The 22,728-nt window shown below is 34.6% G+C and overlaps 1 protein-coding gene across 2 annotated transcripts in view; it reads right to left on the bottom strand.

Annotated features, from left to right (window-relative positions):
• LOC149792904 (tetratricopeptide repeat protein 23-like) overlaps positions 1-22,728 on the bottom strand; it is a 39,856-nt gene that overhangs the window by 14,170 nt on the left and 2,958 nt on the right. For both annotated transcript variants that reach the window (XM_089966728.1, XM_089966729.1), the window contains exons 2-7: positions 19,746-19,922; positions 14,557-14,761; positions 11,342-11,465; positions 9,784-10,066; positions 5,148-5,274; positions 3,428-3,510 (exon numbers count right to left, since the gene is read on the bottom strand). In XM_089966728.1, the coding sequence (XP_089822854.1) occupies positions 3,428-3,510; positions 5,148-5,274; positions 9,784-10,066; positions 11,342-11,465; positions 14,557-14,761; positions 19,746-19,894 (971 nt within the window). In that variant the 5' untranslated portion in view covers positions 19,895-19,922. The remainder of the gene's footprint in view (positions 1-3,427; positions 3,511-5,147; positions 5,275-9,783; positions 10,067-11,341; positions 11,466-14,556; positions 14,762-19,745; positions 19,923-22,728) is intronic.

Genomic DNA, 22,728 nt, shown 5'->3' with positions numbered 1-22,728 from the left:
TATGGTATGATATGATATGGTACGATATGAGATGATATGGTATATGATAGGATATGATATGATATGGTATGATATATGATATGATATGGTATGATATATGATATGATATCAGATGATATGATATGATATGATATATGATATGAGATGATATGATATGAGATGATAACCTAGCGATCTCTGTCCAATCCATTTTCCCACTGCTGCAGAATGCATAACTGACAGTGTTGTTTAGAATCTTTCTGACATCAGATTTTTCAGCAGTGATTTTAGGATTCTCTGTCTTTTATTTAGTCAAACTGCTTTACTTTTCCATCTAAACTGAGTGTGACTGATGATGTTTTGCACTGTCTGCATAAACATGTTCCTTCACTGACAGTTATACCACTGTAAAACTAATCTGTAGCTATTACATGAACTGCTGTATGTTTAGAAAGGATGTGAGCTTATTATGTAATTGACTGGTTGTAATTGACTGGTTATAATTGACTTGTTATAATTGACTGGTTATAATCTGGTATGCCTTCAAAACACATTGTGATCTAAGAGAAGCCATGACAGCTGACACACCATTTTTACTTTATGGCAATTTGACATCATGTTGACTTGTGCTGAATAATACTGTGCCTCTCACCTACTAGCTTTATTTATTCTCACCTGCTAGCTTTATTTATTCTCACCTGCTAGCTTTATTTATTCTCGCCTGCTAGCTTTATTTATTTTCACCTGTTAGCTTTATTTATTCTCACCTGCTAGCTTTATTTATTTTCACCTGTTAGCTTTATTTATTCTCACCTGCTAGCTTTATTCATCTTGATAATTATCTTAACAATAGCCATTAATAATACTGTGCCTATCACCTGCTAGCTTTATTCATCTTGATAATTATCTTAACAATAGCCAGTAATAATACTGTGCCTATCACCTGCTAGCTTTATTCATCTTGATAATTATCTTAACAATAGCCAGTAATAATACTGTGCCTATCACCTGCTAGCTTTATTCATCTTAATAATTATCTTAACAATAGCCAGTAATAATACTGTGCCTATTACCTGCTAGCTTTATTCATCTTGATAATTATCTTAACAATAGCCAGTAATTATCAAAGTGACAAAACCTGATTTCTAAGCAACACAAAGGAGTCTTGGATATTTACCTCTTTGCATGGATTAAAGTTAATATTTTATTGGTATGTGAAACAAATATCAAATTTAGTAATCTACAAATATTCTTGAGATTTTAACAATAAACCAGAAAATTGGCTGCATTAGATGGGAGGCCAAGGGATTCTGGTCAAGGGGTCTGTTTTTAAGAGAGGAACCACTGTACCACTTATAAATAAACCAATACCTGAATGAATGTAACAGTGACAACCTGCATGTAACGAGTCTTTAACCAAATCTCTTAAATGGTTGCTTACTCATGTATGGTTGTATGCTCCATAACACTGAAGATTTCTGCCACCCTTTCATTTTAAACCATAAATTGTTCACATTAATATATCCTATTAAAGCTGTAATACTGGACAATACTGTTCTTGCAAAATCTGTCCAACTATAGAATCTGAAAAATTAAAACTTCTCTTTGAATCAATGGTTACTCCATAGGATAACTGTTTATGGATTCCTTTTTATATAATATCTTCAAATTTACAGAAATATTTAATAATTTTGCAGTGAAATTCACTTAAAGCCTCAATGCTGCCATTTATCATAGACTTCACCATTCTTCCAATGTAACTAAAGTTTGGAAGAAAGGAAATGATTTGTTAAAAAGCTGTCTCACGTAAACTGTTCTTTCAAATAATCAAGATGCTAGGTTTATACAATGTTCAAATATTCAGTTTAGAATTAACGGGTGCCACTCCTAAATTCAGTCAACAAAAGTGCTCGTAATTCCTTTCTTTTTGGGAGTGCTCCAAAACTAGTGAAACATTTGACAACTTCTATTAATGACTTATCAAATAACAACAACATTGACAGCAGTGTAGAAACTGATCTGAGAGGGAATGATGAGAGGCAGATCCGAGGAGAAGAAGTGTGCATTAGACGGAAATAAGAATTGAGTGAATATTGGTAATAAGTTGTTGCGCTGAAATACTTTGAAGGGTGAAATTTGGCTACAGACAATCCAACACAGTGTAGTGTTGGCTTAATATGTTTACAACAGTGATGTCATCAAATCTTGTATTCCAGCTTTCAACTGAAATCAGTAGGCCCATGGATGTTGCCATCAACATTTAATTAGTTTGTACACATATGAAAAATGGCATGGTTTCTCAGCTCAAGCAAGAAATTACATGGCTCATAATGTGATGAAACAGCAAAACTATCTCATTTTAATGGAACCCAAACAAAGTTCAGGGCCAATATCTTTCAAGAGTCAGAATTATTCAGATGATCTGGCATATACGACTTTTTGCATGTAACGGCAGCAATGGGGCTTTCATAGATGACTGACTGAAATGATTCTTTTTTAAGGTCAAAATAATATTTGTGCTGCAAAATTAACAGGCACTATAAGGCATCTTGGACATACAAGAATTCTGCAGAATGCTGTCTTGCCTATCCTGAGAATACATAAATAAGTACCCAGTAATGACACTGTCACTGGTGCATGAAAGGAAGATCATTGTGACCTCCTTTTTCCTAGCTGTGATGAGCAGAACCCTTCACAATGAAAACAGCCATCATGTTCATTCACCATACATGCAGCAATGTCAGAAAAACTTAGCTAGATGCAAAAACTTAACACTGAAGCATCAGTGCTGTCAGACAAGTGATAAATGTCTCAAAAGTAAGACAACATACATCCAGGAAGGTGGGTGGGGGTGTGACTGGTTGTTTGCTATAATGTTGTACCAAAAAATCTAAGCTAACCTTAAATTTAAAAACAATTAAGTGGTACTGTATTCAGTCAAAAATAACAACATAAATGTCAACTGTCAAAGGGCTTTAGGCCCCAACTTTCTGTTTGACATTTTGTTTTCTTTTGAGTTTTCTGGGGTTCCAGACATGGACTGGAGAATTGTCTCTGTAAGACTGAGTATCTTGGTGACTAATGTTGAAGTTGTTTTGCATTAGTTACTGCAGCAGACTCAAGCTTAAGATACAAAGATTCTACAAGGAAATGAGGGGGCCCTGAGTGGCCAAGTGTGTGGTCCAAAGCGCTCACCATTCCGGATCACTGCCATCTCACCTCTGTCTGCGTGGGTTCGAGTCCAAGGCTCGGCTAGCATGGGTACATGGGAAAGCCTGCCAGTAGCTTCTAATGGGTCGGTGGTTCTTCCCTGGGTTTTCCAGGGTTATTCCTCCACCAGTTAAACTGGCCACCATGTATAGCCTATCTTGTGCTGAATAATGGTGTTAAACCCAAGAACAACAACAACAAGGAAATGATAACTTGTGCATAGAAAAATAACACTTACTTTGCTCCTGCTATGGAGTGGGCTTGTAAAAACATTTCTATAACCTTCTCGTGGTTGGCATGACGTCCTTTACTTTGCTCTAAGTGCTGTGTTAAGGAAGAAGGAATCATCAGACTGATATTTCTTATCCTATGTGATCTTTTACTTTGTTCTTTGTTATTTATTACTTTGTTCTCTGTTATGCATCACTTTGTTCTATGTTATCTATTTATTCTATGTTATTTATCACTTTGTTATGCATTTTCTATCACTTTGTTCTGTTATCTATTACTTTGTTCTATGTTAAATATTACTTTGTTCTGTGTTATCTATCACTTTATTCTATGTTATCTATTACTTTGTTCTGTGTTCTATCACTTTGTTCTATTCTATCTATTACTTTGTTTTGCATTATTTGTCAAGATTACCAAAATATATGATATCAATCAGCAACACTTCAAGTTGCTGTGTTGCTTGTCAATAAATTTGTGTACTTAATACAACAGCAAATGTAGATGTAGAATGTTCCATTACAATTAGGTACCTCTGTGTTAGGACATCCATTCTGTAAGTAGTTTTGTCAAGGTTATCTTTTCATCATTTAATAGCAATATTATGTATAAAATACCTCAATATAAAGTAATATTGTCTATAAGACAGTCCTCTTTTATGACTCACATGGACAGTGACAGAAAGAAATGGATTTCCCCGCAGGAACATAAAAATACACAAAAGCTTCCCTTCTCCATCTTAAGAATTTGTTAAATAAAATTTATATCATAATAGATCCCCTGTTAAAAATCAGTTATAAGTTCAAAAACATTTTCTGCATAGCTTAGGTAACTTGTTTTCTTGAGTTTATTGGTTTGTTCAAGGCATTTTCAACATATAATTGGCAATATAAAGATGAAGAAATCATAGCCATGTACCGTTACCAAAGACACACCATGGCTAAATTTCAGAAGAGTTTCTGTGTATGTAGGATGGGAGTGTCCAATAAATTTCCAAACTGGTACTCAAGCAAGTTACTATATTTGGGTTTTGTAAAATGTCTTAAATCTGAGTAAAAACTCAGCTCAAATTTTGCATGCTGATTGTTTGTAAACTTCTGTAGGCTAACTAAATCGAGTCTTATTTTGAAACAGGCTGCTTAATTTGGGCTTAACATTAAAATCCTGGGCTTAAATTTTAGTTTATAGACTTTTTACGGAGGAGCAAACTTTTTTGGTTTGAAATCAAAATGAGAAAGTTTCATAAAAGTCAAGGCAAGTAAAGAACTCACTACCCAAATTAAATTAAGTAGCTACTGCAAGATTATAATTTAAAAATGATAGAGTTCAAATTTTCATTTTTTTTTATGTTGTGACTCATATAAGAAATTACATTTAGCAAAACAAAGAAACTACATAAAGGTAGAAAAGGCCATGTGGCAGCCCATGGGACTCCCCAGGTTCAGAAAATAGTAGTCCAAACAAAGTATTTATTTTTGGACCTAAGACAGAAGTTCTTAACCTATTCGGCGGCAACCAAATTAGGATTGTGGTGTTAGCCTTGAGACCCATCACCTTCCACCCGTTAAATACTTGGGTACGAAATTTCAAATTATTATGGTTGATTTCAGCAACCCACTCTAAAAGCATAGTGACCAAGTTTTGTTTCCCATCCCATGGTTTAAGAACCAATGCCCTAGGCACAAGATTTGTTGGAATCTGCATCTATGTTTGATCAAGTGAAAGGATATTCTTCCACACTCCTGGTAGATTGGTATCAACTGGACGCTGTCCTCTCCATATCTTCTAGACGCTAGTTCCAGGACTTTATCCAACTGTGATGCAGACACAGCATGCTTCTTCTGTCTCCATGACAACCTGATGAACACAAAAAGTGGCATTTTACAGAAATTTGCTTTTGCTATGATATAGTGTCATATCTAAAAATTAAATGCATATTGGCTTATTGCACATCAAGTCCCAAAACTGTACACTTCATTTGGAATCAAACACTAGATTTGTTTTAAAATTCCATCTGTCCACAGTTCTATAATGACATATGAAGAAAATGTGTTGAAAGGGGATCAGCCTGTCCTCATATCATGTCCACTGTACTTGATGGATGTAGTACAACATACATATACATTCTGAATGCTGTCCGTGACTACAAGTTTACGTAAAAATTGTCTCATATTGGTTTTACAGAAAATAAAATTTGTATTTTCAAGAATATGTGTGATTTGGATTTTTAAAGTTGCTTTAACAATTTTTCAGTCATGTCACTATGATGTCTGTAGTGTGGCAGTTTTTAGTGATGTCTAGCACTGGGGCATCATGCCGCAGACATATAGCATCATGTCCCACCCAGTCACATTATCATGACACCAGGCCGACCAGTCCTAATACTAACCTCTTAATGCTGAGTGTCTAGAGAGGCAGCTGTTAGTACCATTTTTATAAGTCTTTGGTATGACTTCGTCGGGGTTCGAACTCATGACCCCCCACATCTGAGGTGGACACTCTAACCACTAGACCATCAGAGCAGTACGAGTTTTCAAGAAAAATATCCTTTAAGGCTCTGTGTTTTAACAGTAGCAGCCATATGTGAAATTACGATTATATAATATTATTTACTGACATTATAATGTCTTATTATACAAGATATATGCTTGTAAAATATGCATGACCTTAGTAAATAAATGGGGGCCCCAAGTGGCCAAGTGGTCTAAAGTGCTCTCTGTTATGGATCACTGCCATCACTCCTCCGTCTGCATGGGATTGAGTCTTGGATTCGGCCAATGTGGGTATGTGAGAAAACTTGCCAGTAGCTTCTTGAGGGTTGGTGGTTCTTTCCGGGGATTTACCGGGTTCTTCCTCCACCATTAATACTGGCCGCCATGTATAGCCTATCGTGTGCTGAAAAATGGCATTAAACCCTACAACAATAACAACAACTAAATTAATGTCTCCAAAAGTTATAAAAAAATATATATCTGAAAAATTGCTGCAGTAAGGTTATGCAGTACATATGCCTACAATTATGCAAATCAAATTGCATTTGTCTGTCTCAAAGTCTTTCATCAATGGAAGTAGAGTTCAAAATTGTATAAACAGAATTGTAAGAGAAAAAAATAAAGATTGCTGTAGTGGCATGAAAATACTACAGTGCTCCAAGATGAAATTTCAAACTGAGAGTGGGAAGGGGGTGGGGGAAGGGGGGAGGGGGAAGGGGGAGTGAGAAGGGTGGAGGGGCAGATACTGGCATTTTTCTTTGAGAAGGGTCCTTTGTTAAGAATCACAATGACATCATGCTATGTACAATGTCACAGTTATAATTTTACATAATACTGTCTTCCTAAATTGTTTAAATGAACAAATAAAACTTGTAAGGAAAATAAAATGAAGCAAAGTTTTAATTATAAAAAGACAGACAATTTTAAAAAGAACTTTAAAATAAAGAATCAAAATTTAAAAAAAAAAAACTGCACTCCTGCTGAAGCTGCATCTTTGGTCAATAACTGAATAAACGAAACTCCTTTGTCAACAGTAATAACCATGTACTGGTTACATGGATGATACATGCTATGGGCAGTGGAGGAGGGGGACACATTTAAGAATGACAATTTACCTTAAGTATTTACTCCACAATAAAATAAAAAAACTATTCATGATGGGTTTATTTTATCTGCATTTTTACAGCAACTTTTTTATGCAAAATATTTGATATTGTATTTGTGACTTGCATGTACAGCTTTTCATTAACTATTCATTCCACATCAAAATGATGTTGGCCACAGGGTTATGCATCAGGTAATATGTCTGATAGTGATAAACAGTGACATTAAAAAAAATCATTAAATTAAATGAAATAATGATTAAAATCAAAATTACCTCCCTGTTGTTGCCAAAAGCGAGTTCCTGAATGATTTACTTTGCTACTTTCTGATTTTTCAAGCTTGAAATGTGAATGTTTTCAGTCTGAATGGTTCTACCATTATGTAGATCCCTTGAACAACTTATGTAAAATTGTAGGTTTAACAGCATTGTTTTTTTTTTTATACATTAAATTTAAATTCAGACTCAGACAAAAGACAAGCATTGGCCACCCATTATTTAATACTTATAAAATGTGGTTTACAGGCAACTAAGAAAGTGATTTAAGTCAGAAACAATCAAAACAACCAATTTAACAAATGAGGAACATAGAAAATGACACAATATGTATAAAGACTCTAAGTTTGCAATTCAGAGGACAGTATGGAACACAGAATGGGGAAGAGGGGCACATAGAAGGGGCACATAGTACGGGCACAGAGGTGGGCCTTTCAAGAGACAAGACAGGTGCCCATCTATTTCTTTCTAGATCGAACACTGTATAATCATGTCATCTGCATATGCATAAAAATACGCATACTCAATTTCTAAAACTACATTGAGCCCAATCATTCAAACAAGATACTCAGAATGGATGGATGGAGGAATTCAGACGACCAATTCATAATAATAATATTATATTGTGAAGTATAGGCATTGCAATTCATAATATTTCTACTGTCAAAAAGCAGTATAATTGAGTAACAATATTTCATTACTGAGACTACATTTAATTATATTTCACGTTAATACTTTCACAAATGATCTAGTCATTTAGGAAACTGGTGATATTATCTAATAATTTTCTTGAATCAATGCGGCAGATTTAAAGTGGATCTCGCATTTAAATTAGTTATCTCTACATTAAGCTTCCTTAAAATTCTAAGTACTGTACCAATGTTAAGAACTTTGGCTAATTAGATAATCAAGATATAGGACATAAGTTTAATTATGACACACTGCAAAATGTTTGCTCTGTCCAGGTACTCTGAGATGAACTGAATTAACTCCCTTTCTCTTCAAGTGATGTCAGAGCAACATATCGACCTAGTGATAATGGCTGGGATTGAAACATTTTTATATGAATCTATATTCTTCAGATCACTTAGGTACTAAATTTTTTCACAATATATTTATGATGGTGAATATTAAATAAAGATATATATATATATATATATATATATATATATATATATATATATATATATATATATACATACATACATACATACATACATACATACATATATATATATATATATATATATATATATATATATATATATATATATATAGTAAATAAATTCTTCACACATATGTGATACAAATTCCATACAAGATATACTTTACTCAAACTTTTAAACAACTAATTACAATAAAATGGAAAAAGATAAATAGAAATATAATGGAAAAACATACATACAAGTAAAAAGGAAAACGATACATCCAAATATACAAATATTGTTAATGCTTTGTTTATTTCATTTGCATTGGAAGTTTGTGAAAATAGGTCTATGACCTAAGATGTTAAATTACTTTTACAAATCCAGTCAGCATGATGGTCAAAAACAAAATGTGTCTGATATGGTTCACTTGACTAGTCATATGTTCTGCACAGCATGTAATCCTTTTGTTTTGTAACTGTTACAGACTGCATCAATTATACACAATTTGGGATAAAAACATTGTTCATTCAAAACATCATGTTTGTCTGTTGCTGCTGCTGCTGTTGTTGCAGGTCATTTTTAAGCACATTATAAGCTATATATGGCAGCTACTAGAACTGGTGGAGGAAGAATCTGGAAAACCCCAGTAACAACCACCATCCCACAGGAAGTTACTGGCAAACTTTCTCACATATCCACAGTGGCTGAACCTGAGACTCAAATTCCCCAAGTGGACAGAAGTGAGATGGCAATGATCAGTAAACTCGAGCACTTCAGAACACTCTGCCACCCTTATGTTTGTTATTTTAAAAACCCAAATATCTAATGCTTTGCAACTGAAAATGCTGCAAGCTCACTTTGAAGTACTTGCAATACAAATACTGGTTTCTCTCTAACACAAAATATGATTGGATACAGTTCAACAGACCTGGCTTACAGTTCTAAAACAGACTTACTGGAACTGCTGGTTACCGTATATACTGCTTACAAGTTGAGTCCAACTGCAAACAACAAAGACCCTGATCTTCTATAACATAATTGGCCTGCAGATCAGGATCTATGCTGTTTGTTCTATTGACTACTACTACTAGCAAACTGCATAGACCCAGATCTACAGATGCATTATGTTCAGCAAATCTGGGTCCGTGCAGTTTGAAGTTGGACCTGTCTTTTAAGGGCATATATACGGTACATTTCATAGTCGAGGAAAAATGGCAAACCGCCTCGACTGATATAAAATAAGAAACTGAAGGCTGATTTCTCCTAAAATACTGGGCTAATTATGGAAAATTTTTCAAGTGTAATAAATAAAATGAAGTATATCAGAGAAAGATGAAATTAAACATACCTGGCCATCACATGCGTTAGCTGCATTTCTAGCTCCTCACATTCATCATCAGTCACACATGACAGCTTTGCTAAGGCTTGGTATGCTCTGTCAGCCTTTAGGAATGCAGTGTCAGCATCAGCGTATTTTTTCATCATGGTTTGAGCTTTGCCAAGGGTGTAGTTTAGTTGAAATAATACACGAAACACTTCAGCTTTCTCCGTTTCAGTGCTTGTGGTGTGGACAGAGTTCAACATAATATCCATGGCATTCTGTGTATGATATTCTGCTTGTACTGCGTAACCTGTAAGAAAATACCAACATCCTGCTAAGTGCTTGATCCAGGTCAGTTGCCCCTTTTTCTACCCCTGTCAGCAGAGGCTTGCCTGCATAACGCAATTGCCTGTATAATGCAATTTCTCAATATGGGACAAAAAATATTGAACTTGCAAGAAAGAAAAAAGAAATATGCATTTAGCAAATTGTCTTAGAATAAACATTGTGAAGAATCAGAAACCAAGCAGAATGTTCAAATTCAAAGAACTGGGACTGAGGCCACGAAAAAATTATCTAACTAGCAAATAATGACCAATTTGATGAAATAGCAAAATCTTTTAATTATACCAGACCCATCTTTGGCTGAAGACTAAAGACCTTTAAGCTGGAAGCAGTTAACAAGGTTCTGGCCTTGTAGCTAAGTTTACAAGCAGACTGATCCTTTATTTAAATATTCAGGGGTCCTCCATGGTTAATAAAGCTAATTGCGACCATCATGCTTTATTAGCTAGACAAAGACTACTTCAGTGTACCCTACACTTAGTGACAGGGAAAATGAAGGTGAATGCCAAATTGATTTTAGTCCAAGAAACTTAAGTAAAGCCACGGTGCATAAACCAAAGATAGGAGGATTGTAAAGTAGGGGCAATAACTCTTCTGAATGGTGCTGTGGAATACTGGAAACAACTCATTCTTTGTCTCACCAATATAAAGCTGCACAGTAAAGAAAATTTCACGATCCTTGTTAAAGGTATGCTGCAGAATCCATAGTCAGGGGGACATAATCAGGGGCATAACTCATGTAAATAATGTTGTGGAAAATCAAACTTGTTCAAGGTCTCATCATGATGTTTACAATTTTAACAAACCTTCCAAAATTTATGCGGCAGAAACCAAAGCAGGCAGGATGCACAACTAAGGCATGAAACCTTTGCAAATGATGTCATGGAAAACTGGAAATCTAACAGTTACTATTTAGACATCTTTTATGATGCTAATTCTGTGATTGGCATGACAATTAAATCTATTTACCTGATACGTATGTTGCCTTTGCTTTCTATTTTTCTTTTATTTCATAAACCATTTTTATCTAACATGTTCTTACATTTCATCAATAAACACAAACATATAAAAGTACAAGTACCGTAACATATTAACTGCTGATGAGTACATACCAAATAAAGTGCATACGATCTTCACTAATTTAAAAATTAAGTGAAATTTTGCTAAAGGTTCATTTGGTTAAGTCATATTGTTGCTATAATTCTGTTAATTTTGACAAATCCGTTGGCAATATTTCTACCTTTGAGTTCAAGGTATGCCTCGGCAAGGTTAACATGGCTCTGTGCCATCTTCCAATGAACACTGCCATAAACAATCCTCGTCAGGGCCAAACACCGGATTCTCTCCTGGACAGATTTGTCAACCTGCAGGTGCAAAATAAGAGAATCTTTCAAAGAGAATCCATATATATGTCATGAATTGTTCTTTAACTTTATTTATAGTCATAAATAAAATGAGAAACTTCATAAATTTAAGTGCATTATCATGTCTTCTAATTTTGTTAGTCGCTAAGTCTCAATTCTGGTAAAGATATATTGAGTTCTGGGTTGTACCTTCAGAGAACTTTGGGGACATAGTACACCTAATAATTGTAATTGTCCTCTTTAATTTAACATTTATATTTTAATAGAATTGCCAACAAAGTCTATACATTGACGCCAGTACTGGGATAATGAATATGACAATTTATATTGGGCATTAACAATAGTTCCATCTAACAAATCAAGCCATTTATCTATTTTCCTAAATTCTATGAAAGGTTGGGCCTAGGACTGAAAAAATATTTTGTCATAGATTTAAAAAGATGTAGAACTTTCAAACCAATTGGCCTCTTGTATTGCCACAACTAAATTGATTAAAAACTTTTTCTATAGATGTGATCTCTTAAATGTTATATGCATTGTTTAATGGAAGACAATTTACTTGATGCATTTTATGACAACAGTGCTATAGATATGCTTGACAACAACTTGTATTAAGGATAAGGTTCTCTTTATATGAAGAAATGGGCATAAAGTATAAGATTTAATTTGGTTTGATGGTTTACAGCACAGCAACAACACCACTACGGTGGCCTAGTGGTTAGAGTGTCCACCTCGGATGCGGAAGGTCGTGGGTACGATCCCCAACCGAGTCATACCAAAGACTCACAAAACTGGTACTAACAGCTGCCCCGCTTGGCGCTCAGCATTAATAGGTTAGTGATAGGACTGGTCGGCCCGGTGTCAGGATAATGTGACTGGGTGGGACATCATGCTACATGTCTGCGGCATGATGCCCTGTGCTAGACATCACTATAAACTGTCACACTGCAGACATCGTAACGATATGACTGAAAAATTGTTAAAGCTATGTTAAAAATCCAAATCACATACACACACAGCACAGCAACACAAGCTGGCTATTTCATGTAAAGGCAACTGGAGTCAAATGCCTTGTCCAAGGACACACCAGCATGTCCTGATGTAAGGTTTAAACCTGTACCTTTTTTATGATAGCACGGCAAAATATGTTATAAAATTTCAATATACATTTGGCAAATTTTTGTACATGTACATGTGTAAGAAGCGTTCAAGCAGTTGCTAAAATTTGAAAAATGTGTAGTACTTTAATAGTTGCAATAGAATCTAAATATAACTCAAAACAAATGATTTAAATATTTTCTGAATTCAGACAAGCAATAAGGTTGCACAAGAAAGTGAATTGTAATTTTGTTTATAAAAACATACTGAAAATTCACTATTTTTGTGGGGCAACAGTTTTCATGGATTATATGACACAAAGAATAAAATTCCTTCTACAGAAACAACAGAACCCCTTTCCCAATTTATGATTTAAGTGCATACAATAACATCTAACACAAACCATGATAAATTATGTACATGAAAGTTAAACTTAGAGTTTTTTCATCTTAACATTTTGTTGCACAATCTATTATTCTAAATATTTATTCATAATATCAAATGTAAATTCATATTTGGAAGAATGACAATCTGATTAAAATCAGATCTGCACTAAAATTAAATCTTCGCCGTCCTAAGTGAATGTATATGAGTACAGCTCAGAATGGAAAATAATCTAAAGGTAATGCCCCATACACACCTGGTCAGGTGGTGATGGAGGGGAACATGCACAATCCTGACAACTTATGATCAATAAATACCAATATACTGGAGAAAGAAAAAGAAAGATCTTCACTGTCCTAAGTGAAGATCTGACAGCGACTAATTAGAGGTCATGTTCTGGTGACCCTTGAATTAGTCAATGGAAATGCAACTTTTGGAAATCTTAAAGTGAATCAAATGTTATCATTTGGCATACATTGATGCTCTACAGTGCACAGTCATAAGACTTCTGATTGGCTGATATAATTAGCGATTATGGTAATAACACTGGTCAACTGGACATGACCTGTGAGTGGTTGCTATCAGATCTTCACAAAGCACAGTGGAGATCTGATTTGAATCATACTGGAAAAATGAAAACATTTATGGGATATAATTAAAGACAGTACTATTTTATAGGAGCACACATTCAGCAGTGAAGTCTTCATAGACAGTGTAATTTATTGCTCAAGCATGCTGTGTAAGTATATATTTTATTTGACAATAAAGCATAAAATAATATTGTAGCATCGACTAATTTTTAACCTAGGAAAGCGTGGCTAAAAACTGTTTAAGGCACCTGAGTTCACGTTGTGTGATCTACTGTATGCCTAGTCAACTGCAACAGTTTAGTTTAAAAAAACTCTAAATTGTTAAATATATTGATTGTTAAATAAAGGGATTAAAAAAGTCATGTATGTAGTTTACCTGTCTGGAAGGTGAGCAGGGCTAAATATAAGGTTCCTTATGCTGGGGGGGGGAAATTCTCAAAATTAGGCATCAGCAATGAACCTATGTAGCCAACAAATTACTTTTGCAAGAAATATTTGTCAGCTGCATATGCTTTTTGCCAGATGAATAGTTGTTTGCAAAATGCAAAACTGGTGATTGACAGACCAACCCCAGCAATAAGACGGTGACTAGCAAATGAATAGCGTAAGTGATTGCACAGTATTAGATAATGTATGTAATCATGTGAGTGCATTGTATGACAACATCCCACATAGTAGAATAAAATATACAGATTATAAAATAACTATGAGTTTGAATAACACAAACATTTTTTATTAGTTTTAGATCAAAGATAGACCCAATTTAACTTCTTTGTATAAGAACAAAAGTTTGATTAAATCTTTACAATCATGCAGGATTAGTACATATTTTCTGATAAGCAAATGAGTTGCATTTGGTTTATAGAAAATATTTAAATTATTAATTAATAGAAACTTAATTGATCTGAATTTGGTTATAATTACCATAATCGCTAATTACATCAGCCAATCAGAAGTCTTATGACTGAGCACCTTAGAGCATCAGTGTATGTCAAATGATAACATTTTTATAATTATACCTTTCCCTTTTCAGCATATCTGCCTGCTTTTTTCTCTGCTAATCTTAACAGCCTGTCAGGTGGAGTCATGTTAACAGCTCTTTTACCATTCTTAGTCTTTGTGTTTCTTCTACTGCTTGAACGACCAGGTGACCTATGACTTGAAGGGCTTTGCACATCTATCCCCTCGACCACATCCTCCTCATCTTCTTCTAACTCCTCAGAGCTGTAACACAAATTTTTACATAAAAATATTTGTTCAGCATTGCTTATCAAAGTGCATGAACATGGCAATATCCATGCATTAGTGTTGGATTTCCTATGTCACTGAAGTTCTAGTGTTTCATTATACATATCTTTATCCATGCCCCAAGCAGAACAAATGGCTCTGTATTCTGCATCATGCACTGGCTGAAAACCTCGAATTCAATTACATTCTCCAGTTTCACGGATGAAGTAAATATTCTAGATAATGAAAAAAGGTTTTGTTCTATTGTCCTAATACAAGGTTTTGTTCTATTGTCCTAATACAAGGTTTTGTTCTATTGTCCTAATACAAGGTTTTGTTCTATTGTCCTAATACAAGGTTTTGTTCTATTGTCCTAATACATCATAATGACTTAAAGCAATATAAATAATGATTCACACAAAGTGAATATCCACTTCAAATGCTCCACAATAACCAGTGTGTATTCCCATTTTTGTATTAATCAAAATATGATCCAAAATCTGTAAATTACATGCCAATCATCAGGTAGTTCCTTTATTTCTGACAGATAACATGCTGACCCATTTGCAACTGTGGTTATTTAAAAAAGATCTCTGAGAACTCTCTTGTGAGATGCTAATGCACATCAAAAGCTTGACAACAGCTGATCTGAAGTGTACACCATCCCATAAATGGATTCAGAATAGTGAACAGACCAGATAAGTGCCTTCACTATTTTTAAGAGAAACTTTAAACTGCAAATATTTTCAGAGTCTTTTTTCATTTACATGCAAGAACAGTAACAATACATGTTTTTCTGGAATTCCTCAGTTGCATTAAAAGTCTCACACTTCAGGCCTGGGTTTCAAAAATCCCCTCGTGATTAGCTGAACAATGATACCAGAACAAACATGTTTAATTCCTATGATATTAAGATATATATATACTGATTGAACAATTTCCTATGAACTGTGGAGGCTGAAAATCAGGCTATTATTTCTAGAACTAAACATAACAGTATATATATAACAATATATATATATATATATATATATATATATATATATATATATATATATATATATATAACAGGTCTCAGAATTGCCATTTATCCAATAATATTTACAAGTATTTACAAGCAGTGGCTAAGGAAGGGCAAGTAACTTTCTTTTCAAAATGCTTGCCTTATTTGACAAGTGGTCTTTAAATAGAATCATTATTATGCACAGTGTAGAATCAGTAATACTGATACAGGACATGTCAAGTAAATGTTCCAAGCCAAATGCTCTGCAGGACAAGTTGCCAACTGAACATTTATTAAACCCTGCTTACCTTCCCTAACGTAATATGAATATCAACAAAAGATGATGAAATAGATGCCACTGAATGTAAAGAAAATGGCAGAAGTTTGTCCATTATTTCAATAATCTGTGCAGTTATCATTTTTGCTACGGTCTCAATTAAGCTATTCATTATTTCTATGCATTACGTAAATTTCACATTTTTCTGCTCACTTATTCTGTGACATATTGTGCATTTGAGAATTTTACTTTGATGAAAACAAAAGTGTAAAATACTAATCAGCAAAAACTTTTCTCTAAGGTCTAAATTTACTTTGTGCATAAAATGATAAATGTGATTATTTCTGTAGTTGGAATGATAAAATATAGAAGCAGTGTGATTCATTTTTGAAGGTAAAATGTAAAATTCAGCTCTGTTTAATGAAAGAATGAAACATGTGGAAAGTAAGTCCAGACAGTTTAAAGTTTAGTACTCCTGGTTGATGGAAGCATAGTTGCAAGGGGGTGCATTTTGTACTGTCCATGGACTGCAGCAATACATGAGTCATTCTAGAGCATGTGACAGTCATCAACACAGTAACACCACCCTGCATCTGGGCTGAAGAAAGATCATTTCTGATGATTGGAAAACTGAAAAAGATCTTCATGTAAGTGTGAATGACAATACCAACCAGACTGTAATGAGTGCAGTGATGATCACTTTTAAATGACATTACCAACCAGACTCTAATGAGTGCAATGATGATCACTTTTAAATGACATTACCAACCAGACTGTAATGAGTGCAGTGATGATCACTTTTAAATGACATTACCAACCAGACTCTAATGAGTGCAGTGATGATCACTTTAAATGACAATACCAACCAGACTCTAATGAGTGCAATGATGATCACTTTTAAATGACAATACCAACCAGACTCTAATAAGTGCAGTGGTGATCACTTTTAAATGACAATACCAACCAGACTCTAATGAGTGCAATGATGATCACTTTTAAATGACAATACCAACCAGACTCTAGTGAGTGTAATGATGATCACTTTTAAATGACAATACCAACCAGACTCTAGTGAGTGTAATGATGATCACTTTTAAATGACAATACCAACCAGACTCTAGTGAGTGTAATGATGATCACTTTTAAATGACAATACCAACCAGACTCTAATGAGTGCAATGATGATCACTTTTAAATGACATTACCAACCAGACTCTAATGAGTGCAATGATGATCACTTTTAAATGACAATACCAACCAGACTCTAGTGAGTGTAATGATGATCACTTTTAAATGACATTACCAACCAGACTGTAATGAGTGCAGTGATGATCACTTTAAATGACATTACCAACCAGACTCTAATGAGTGCAATGATGATCACTTTAAATGACATTACCAACCAGACTGTAATGAGTGCAGTGATGATCACTTTAAATGACATTACCAACCAGACTGTAATGAGTGCAGTGATGATCACTTTAAATGACAATACCAACCAGACTGTAATGAGTGCAGTGATGATCACTTTTAAATGACATTACCAACCAGACTCTAATGAGTGCAATGATGATCACTTTAAATGACAATACCAACCAGACTGTAATGAGTGCAGTGATGATCACTTTTAAATGACATTACCAACCAGACTCTAATGAGTGCAATGATGATCACTTTAAATGACATTACCAACCAGACTCTAGCGAGTGCAGTGATGATCACATTTAAATGACATTACCAACCAGACTCTAATGAGTGCAATGATGATCACTTTTAAATGACAATACCAACCAGACTCTAATGAGTGCAATGATGATCACTTTTAAATGACAATACCAACCAGACTCTAATAAGTGCAGTGGTGATCACTTTTAAATGACAATACCAACCAGACTCTAATGAGTGCAATGATGATCACTTTTAAATGACAATACCAACCAGACTGTAATGAGTGCAATGATGATCACTTTAAATGACAATACCAACCAGACTGTAATGAGTGCAGTGATGATCACTTTAAATGACAATACCAACCAGACTCTAATGAGTGCAATGATGATCACTTTTAAATGACAATACCAACCAGACTGTAATGAGTGCAATGATGATCACTTTAAATGACAATACCAACCAGACTCTAATGAGTGCAATGATGATCACTTTAAATGACATTACCAACCAGACTGTAATGAGTGCAGTGATGATCACTTTTAAATGACATTACCAACCAGACTCTAATGAGTGCAATGATGATCACTTTAAATGACAATACCAACCAGACTCTAATGAGTGCAATGATGATCACTTTTAAATGACATTACCAACCAGACTGTAATGAGTGCAGTGATGATCACTTTTAAATGACATTACCAACCAGACTCTAATGAGTGCAATGATGATCACTTTAAATGACAATACCAACCAGACTCTAATAAGTGCAGTGGTGATCACTTTTAAATGACAATACCAACCAGACTCTAGTGAGTGCAGTGATGATCACTTTTAAATGACAATACCAACCAGACTCTAATGAGTGCAATGATGATCACTTTTAAATGACAATACCAACCAGACTCTAGCGAGTGCAGTGATGATCACATTTAAATGACAATACCAACCAGACTCTAATGAGTGCAATGATGATCACTTTCAAATGACAATACCAACCAGACTCAAATGAGTGCAGTGATGATCACTTTTAAATGACAATACCAACCAGACTCTAGTGAGTGCAGTGACGATCACTATTAAATGACAATACCAACCAGACTCTAATGAGTGCAATGATGATCACTTTTAAATGACAATACCAACCAGACTCTAGCGAGTGCAGTGATGATCACATTTAAATGACAATACCAACCAGACTCTAATAAGTGCAGTGGTGATCACTTTTAAATGACAATACCAACCAGACTCTAGTGAGTGCAGTGATGATCACTTTTAAATGACAATACCAACCAGACTCTAATGAGTGCAATGATGATCACTTTTAAATGACAATACCAACCAGACTCTAGCGAGTGCAGTGATGATCACATTTAAATGACAATACCAACCAGACTCTAATGAGTGCAATGATGATCACTTTCAAATGACAATACCAACCAGACTCAAATGAGTGCAGTGATGATCACTTTTAAATGACAATACCAACCAGACTCTAGTGAGTGCAGTGACGATCACTATTAAATGACAGTACCAACCAGACTCTAATGAGTGCAGTGATGATCACTTTAAAATAACAATACCAACCAGACTCTAATGAGTGTAATGATGATCACTTTTAAATTACAATACCAACCAGACTCTAATGAGTGCAGTGATGATCACTTTAAATGACATTTGCATTGCCTTCAAATCCTCCAAGGAAATACTGACAGCAACATGGTCATTAACTATAGATTACTACAGTATTCCACTGTTCAATGGATTCTACAGCCAGAAACTTTGTGTGCTTTTTATCTAATGTCTCTGTAGTTGTGATCGTTTGAATGTTCACATGTCATGTATAGCCAATCATGTGATGAAAAATGATGTTAAACCCAAAACAACAATTTCCTCTTATTTTCTATAGGTTTATGTAAGTAAAAAAAATAAAAAAAAATAAAAAATTATAATAATAATAAAAATAATAATCATGAAATTAGTATTAATTAGTATTATTTTTTACATAATATATCACATAAAACTGCTATTACATTTCCTCATCTGAGTCTTCATGATTCTCAGCATGCTGTTCTTGATGTGGTGAGTGGGCTGAACTTCTACGTCCTCTGATTCGTTTAACATCCACCACCATCGGCTCCATCACACCTTGTGTCTCAATGTCTGATTCTTCTTCTGACATTTTGCAGCTCTATGCTTTCTTTGTAAATCTGAAAGAAGTGGATGTTACAAATAGTTTAATAGTTCATTAAACCTGGATACATCACCAATTATATACATAAATCAATATTAGTTGTACAGCATTCACGTTCTTTGTTTTTTATTTATTAATTTGATGAAACTATACACAAATACTCTAGTTCTTCCTTAGCAGTTAATGTCTGCTATGTGGATTTTAATAAAGATATACATGAAGTGCTTCACTTTGAATGTATTGCTTTGCAGCTGGTATTCAAGCAATGAGTTGATACTTAAAGGTGGCATGCTTGGAGAGCATAAAAATGGGTAGCCATAGGGCACCAACTAGTGACCTATTAGTATCTAGGTCACACAGCCAGTTTCAGTTTCCATCATCATGCAATGGAAAGCTAATCAGGGCCTGGAGATAAAGCAAAGTGAATAAAAATAAAAATGTTACCCACATTTTTGGTTTGAGACAGCATTATGAACACAGACAAGGCAAATTAAAATAATAAATTAACCAGAACATGCTAAATCTCACCTTTAAGTCAAACATAAATAAAATTTAGATAATTCATGATGAATATTGCAAAACCAACTAAATTCTATTCCAGACTAATATGTCTGAGTGTGTTTGACTTGTAATCCATGGGTCACAGGTTCAATGCCTGCTTGAGACAGAATCAGTCAGCTGCCTTGGTGCTTCTGTGATATTGCACTTTGCTCCCACTTCCACTGCATGATATAGTTAACATTGTTGAAAGCATTGTTAAACATCAAACAATATCATGTTGTCAACAGTATTGAAGCAAACAATCTACAAATGTCGCAATTCCGACTGCATATTTCTGTGGACTGACGTGTAATTCTCTGTGCAGACCAGAGTTCTCAATGCATGTGTACCCTTAGGTTTTGAGACTCGGAATTTAAATTTGACACATTTCTTAAACATGGCAATTCCAATCTGTGCATTTTAATGATGGATGTAGAGTTGGACTGCATTTTATCCGTGTTATTACTCTTCATTTGTCTCTGGCGTAATTTCCTACTGACTCTGTTCTGTATAACAAACTGACTGTAAATGCCAGTGATCAACACATGCTAGAATGCTGTTTACATCTTATCAATATAAACTAACAGAGTCAACATGCTGCTATATCAAGCTTAGGTGGGCATAACTGAATCAAGGTTAAAGTGTTTTGAGATGACCTTTGATATTTATGATATTTAGAGGCAGAGAGAATCAATTATGACTTGACTAGATTAACTTTTCATCAAATCTCAGCATTTGTTTCATTGCCAGTTAATTAAAAAACTGGAAAATATAGTGGCTAACAAAGTCTGTTGTTGTTCTAGGGTTTAACGCCATTTTTCAGCACAAGATAGGCCATATATGGCGGCCAGTATAACTGGTGGAGGAAGAACCCTGGAAAACCCAGGAAAGAACCACCGACCCACGAGAAGCTACTGGCAGGCTTTCCCACGTACCCACGCTAGCCGAGCCTTGGACTCGAACATACGCAGACAGAGAACAAAGTCTGTTGTCAAATATAAGTAGACAAACTTTAATTCTGTTTAATTGTGATTAATTTCCTTCAGTCAATAGGGGCCCTGAGTGGCCAAGTGGTCTAAAGCTCTCTCCGTTACGGATCACTGCCATCTCACCTCTGTCTGCACCGGTTCGAGTCTCGGATTCAGCCAATGTGGGTATCTGATAAAGCTTACCAGTTGCTTCTCGTGGGTCAGTGGTTCTTTCCGGGGTTTTCCCGGGTTCTTCCTCCACCATTATACTGGCCACCTTGTATAGCCTATCGTGTGCTGAAAAATGGCGTTAAACCCCACAACAACAAAAAAGCTTCAGTCAGTGAAACATTAAAAAATTTGTGTGTTTTATAGATAAAACATGTGCTTTGTTCTTAGTGGGCAGAAAAAATGAGTTTGATTTGGCACAGGCATGTCAAGGCCATCAAACCTAGACTATATTTCTATGCTGTATCAAACAAGTTTTTTCCCTCGACTCAGAACAAAATGGATTTGGTTGTGTATTTATTATATATCCTCTTTTTATTCACACCTTCTTTTAAATTTTTAAATGTATGCTTAAACAAAATGGAAATTGACATTTGTTGTTGTATATCTCTGGGGCCTACGCCATAAATAACTACCATGGAATTATGTCTTTGGTCTACAATGCAGATATGGCAATCAGCACTGAAATTTTAAAAATGATGTATGAATGGATTTTATTTTTACAATCTTGTTGTTGTTGTTGTTGTTGTTGTAGGGCTTAACGCCATTTTTCAGCACAAGATAGGCTATACATGGCAGCCAGTATTAATGGTGGAGGAAGAACCTTTACAATCTTGTATGGGATATATGAATGGATTTAATTTTTACAATGTTGTATGGGATGCATAAATGGATTTAATCTGCAGTCACAGGCAAGTCAATTCTTTCCTTACTTCTCAAATGAAACATAGGTTTTGGACCAGTAAGTAAAACTTTTCTTACACTCTATTTACTGAATTTCAGGGCAAATTTTACAGGCATAACAGAAATGAAATACATTCAAGTTTATACAGAAAGGTCATGAATTTACAGTACATTCAAACTATTGTATGTTTTCATTTAACACAAGAAACTGTTGATACACTGAATTTAAAGTGATACATTAAGCATATGCTTTTAAGAAAATGAAGATTCTGACTCTTTCTAACATTTAGGTTAGATTTTTAATATTCCATTTTTGGATATAATTAAAAAGTAAATTCTAAACAATATTGCAACATTGTTCTGTTTTCTTCTCTTTTTTTTCTACTTAAAACAGTCTCAAGA

Source organism: Sinohyriopsis cumingii, chromosome 8 (genome assembly GCF_028554795.1).
Source record: "Sinohyriopsis cumingii isolate HCF-2022 chromosome 8, ASM2855479v2, whole genome shotgun sequence".
Classification (NCBI taxonomy): domain Eukaryota; kingdom Metazoa; phylum Mollusca; class Bivalvia; order Unionida; family Unionidae; genus Sinohyriopsis; species Sinohyriopsis cumingii.
Note: the sequence above shows the minus strand (reverse complement) of the source record. Positions and strands in the feature narration are given on the sequence as shown.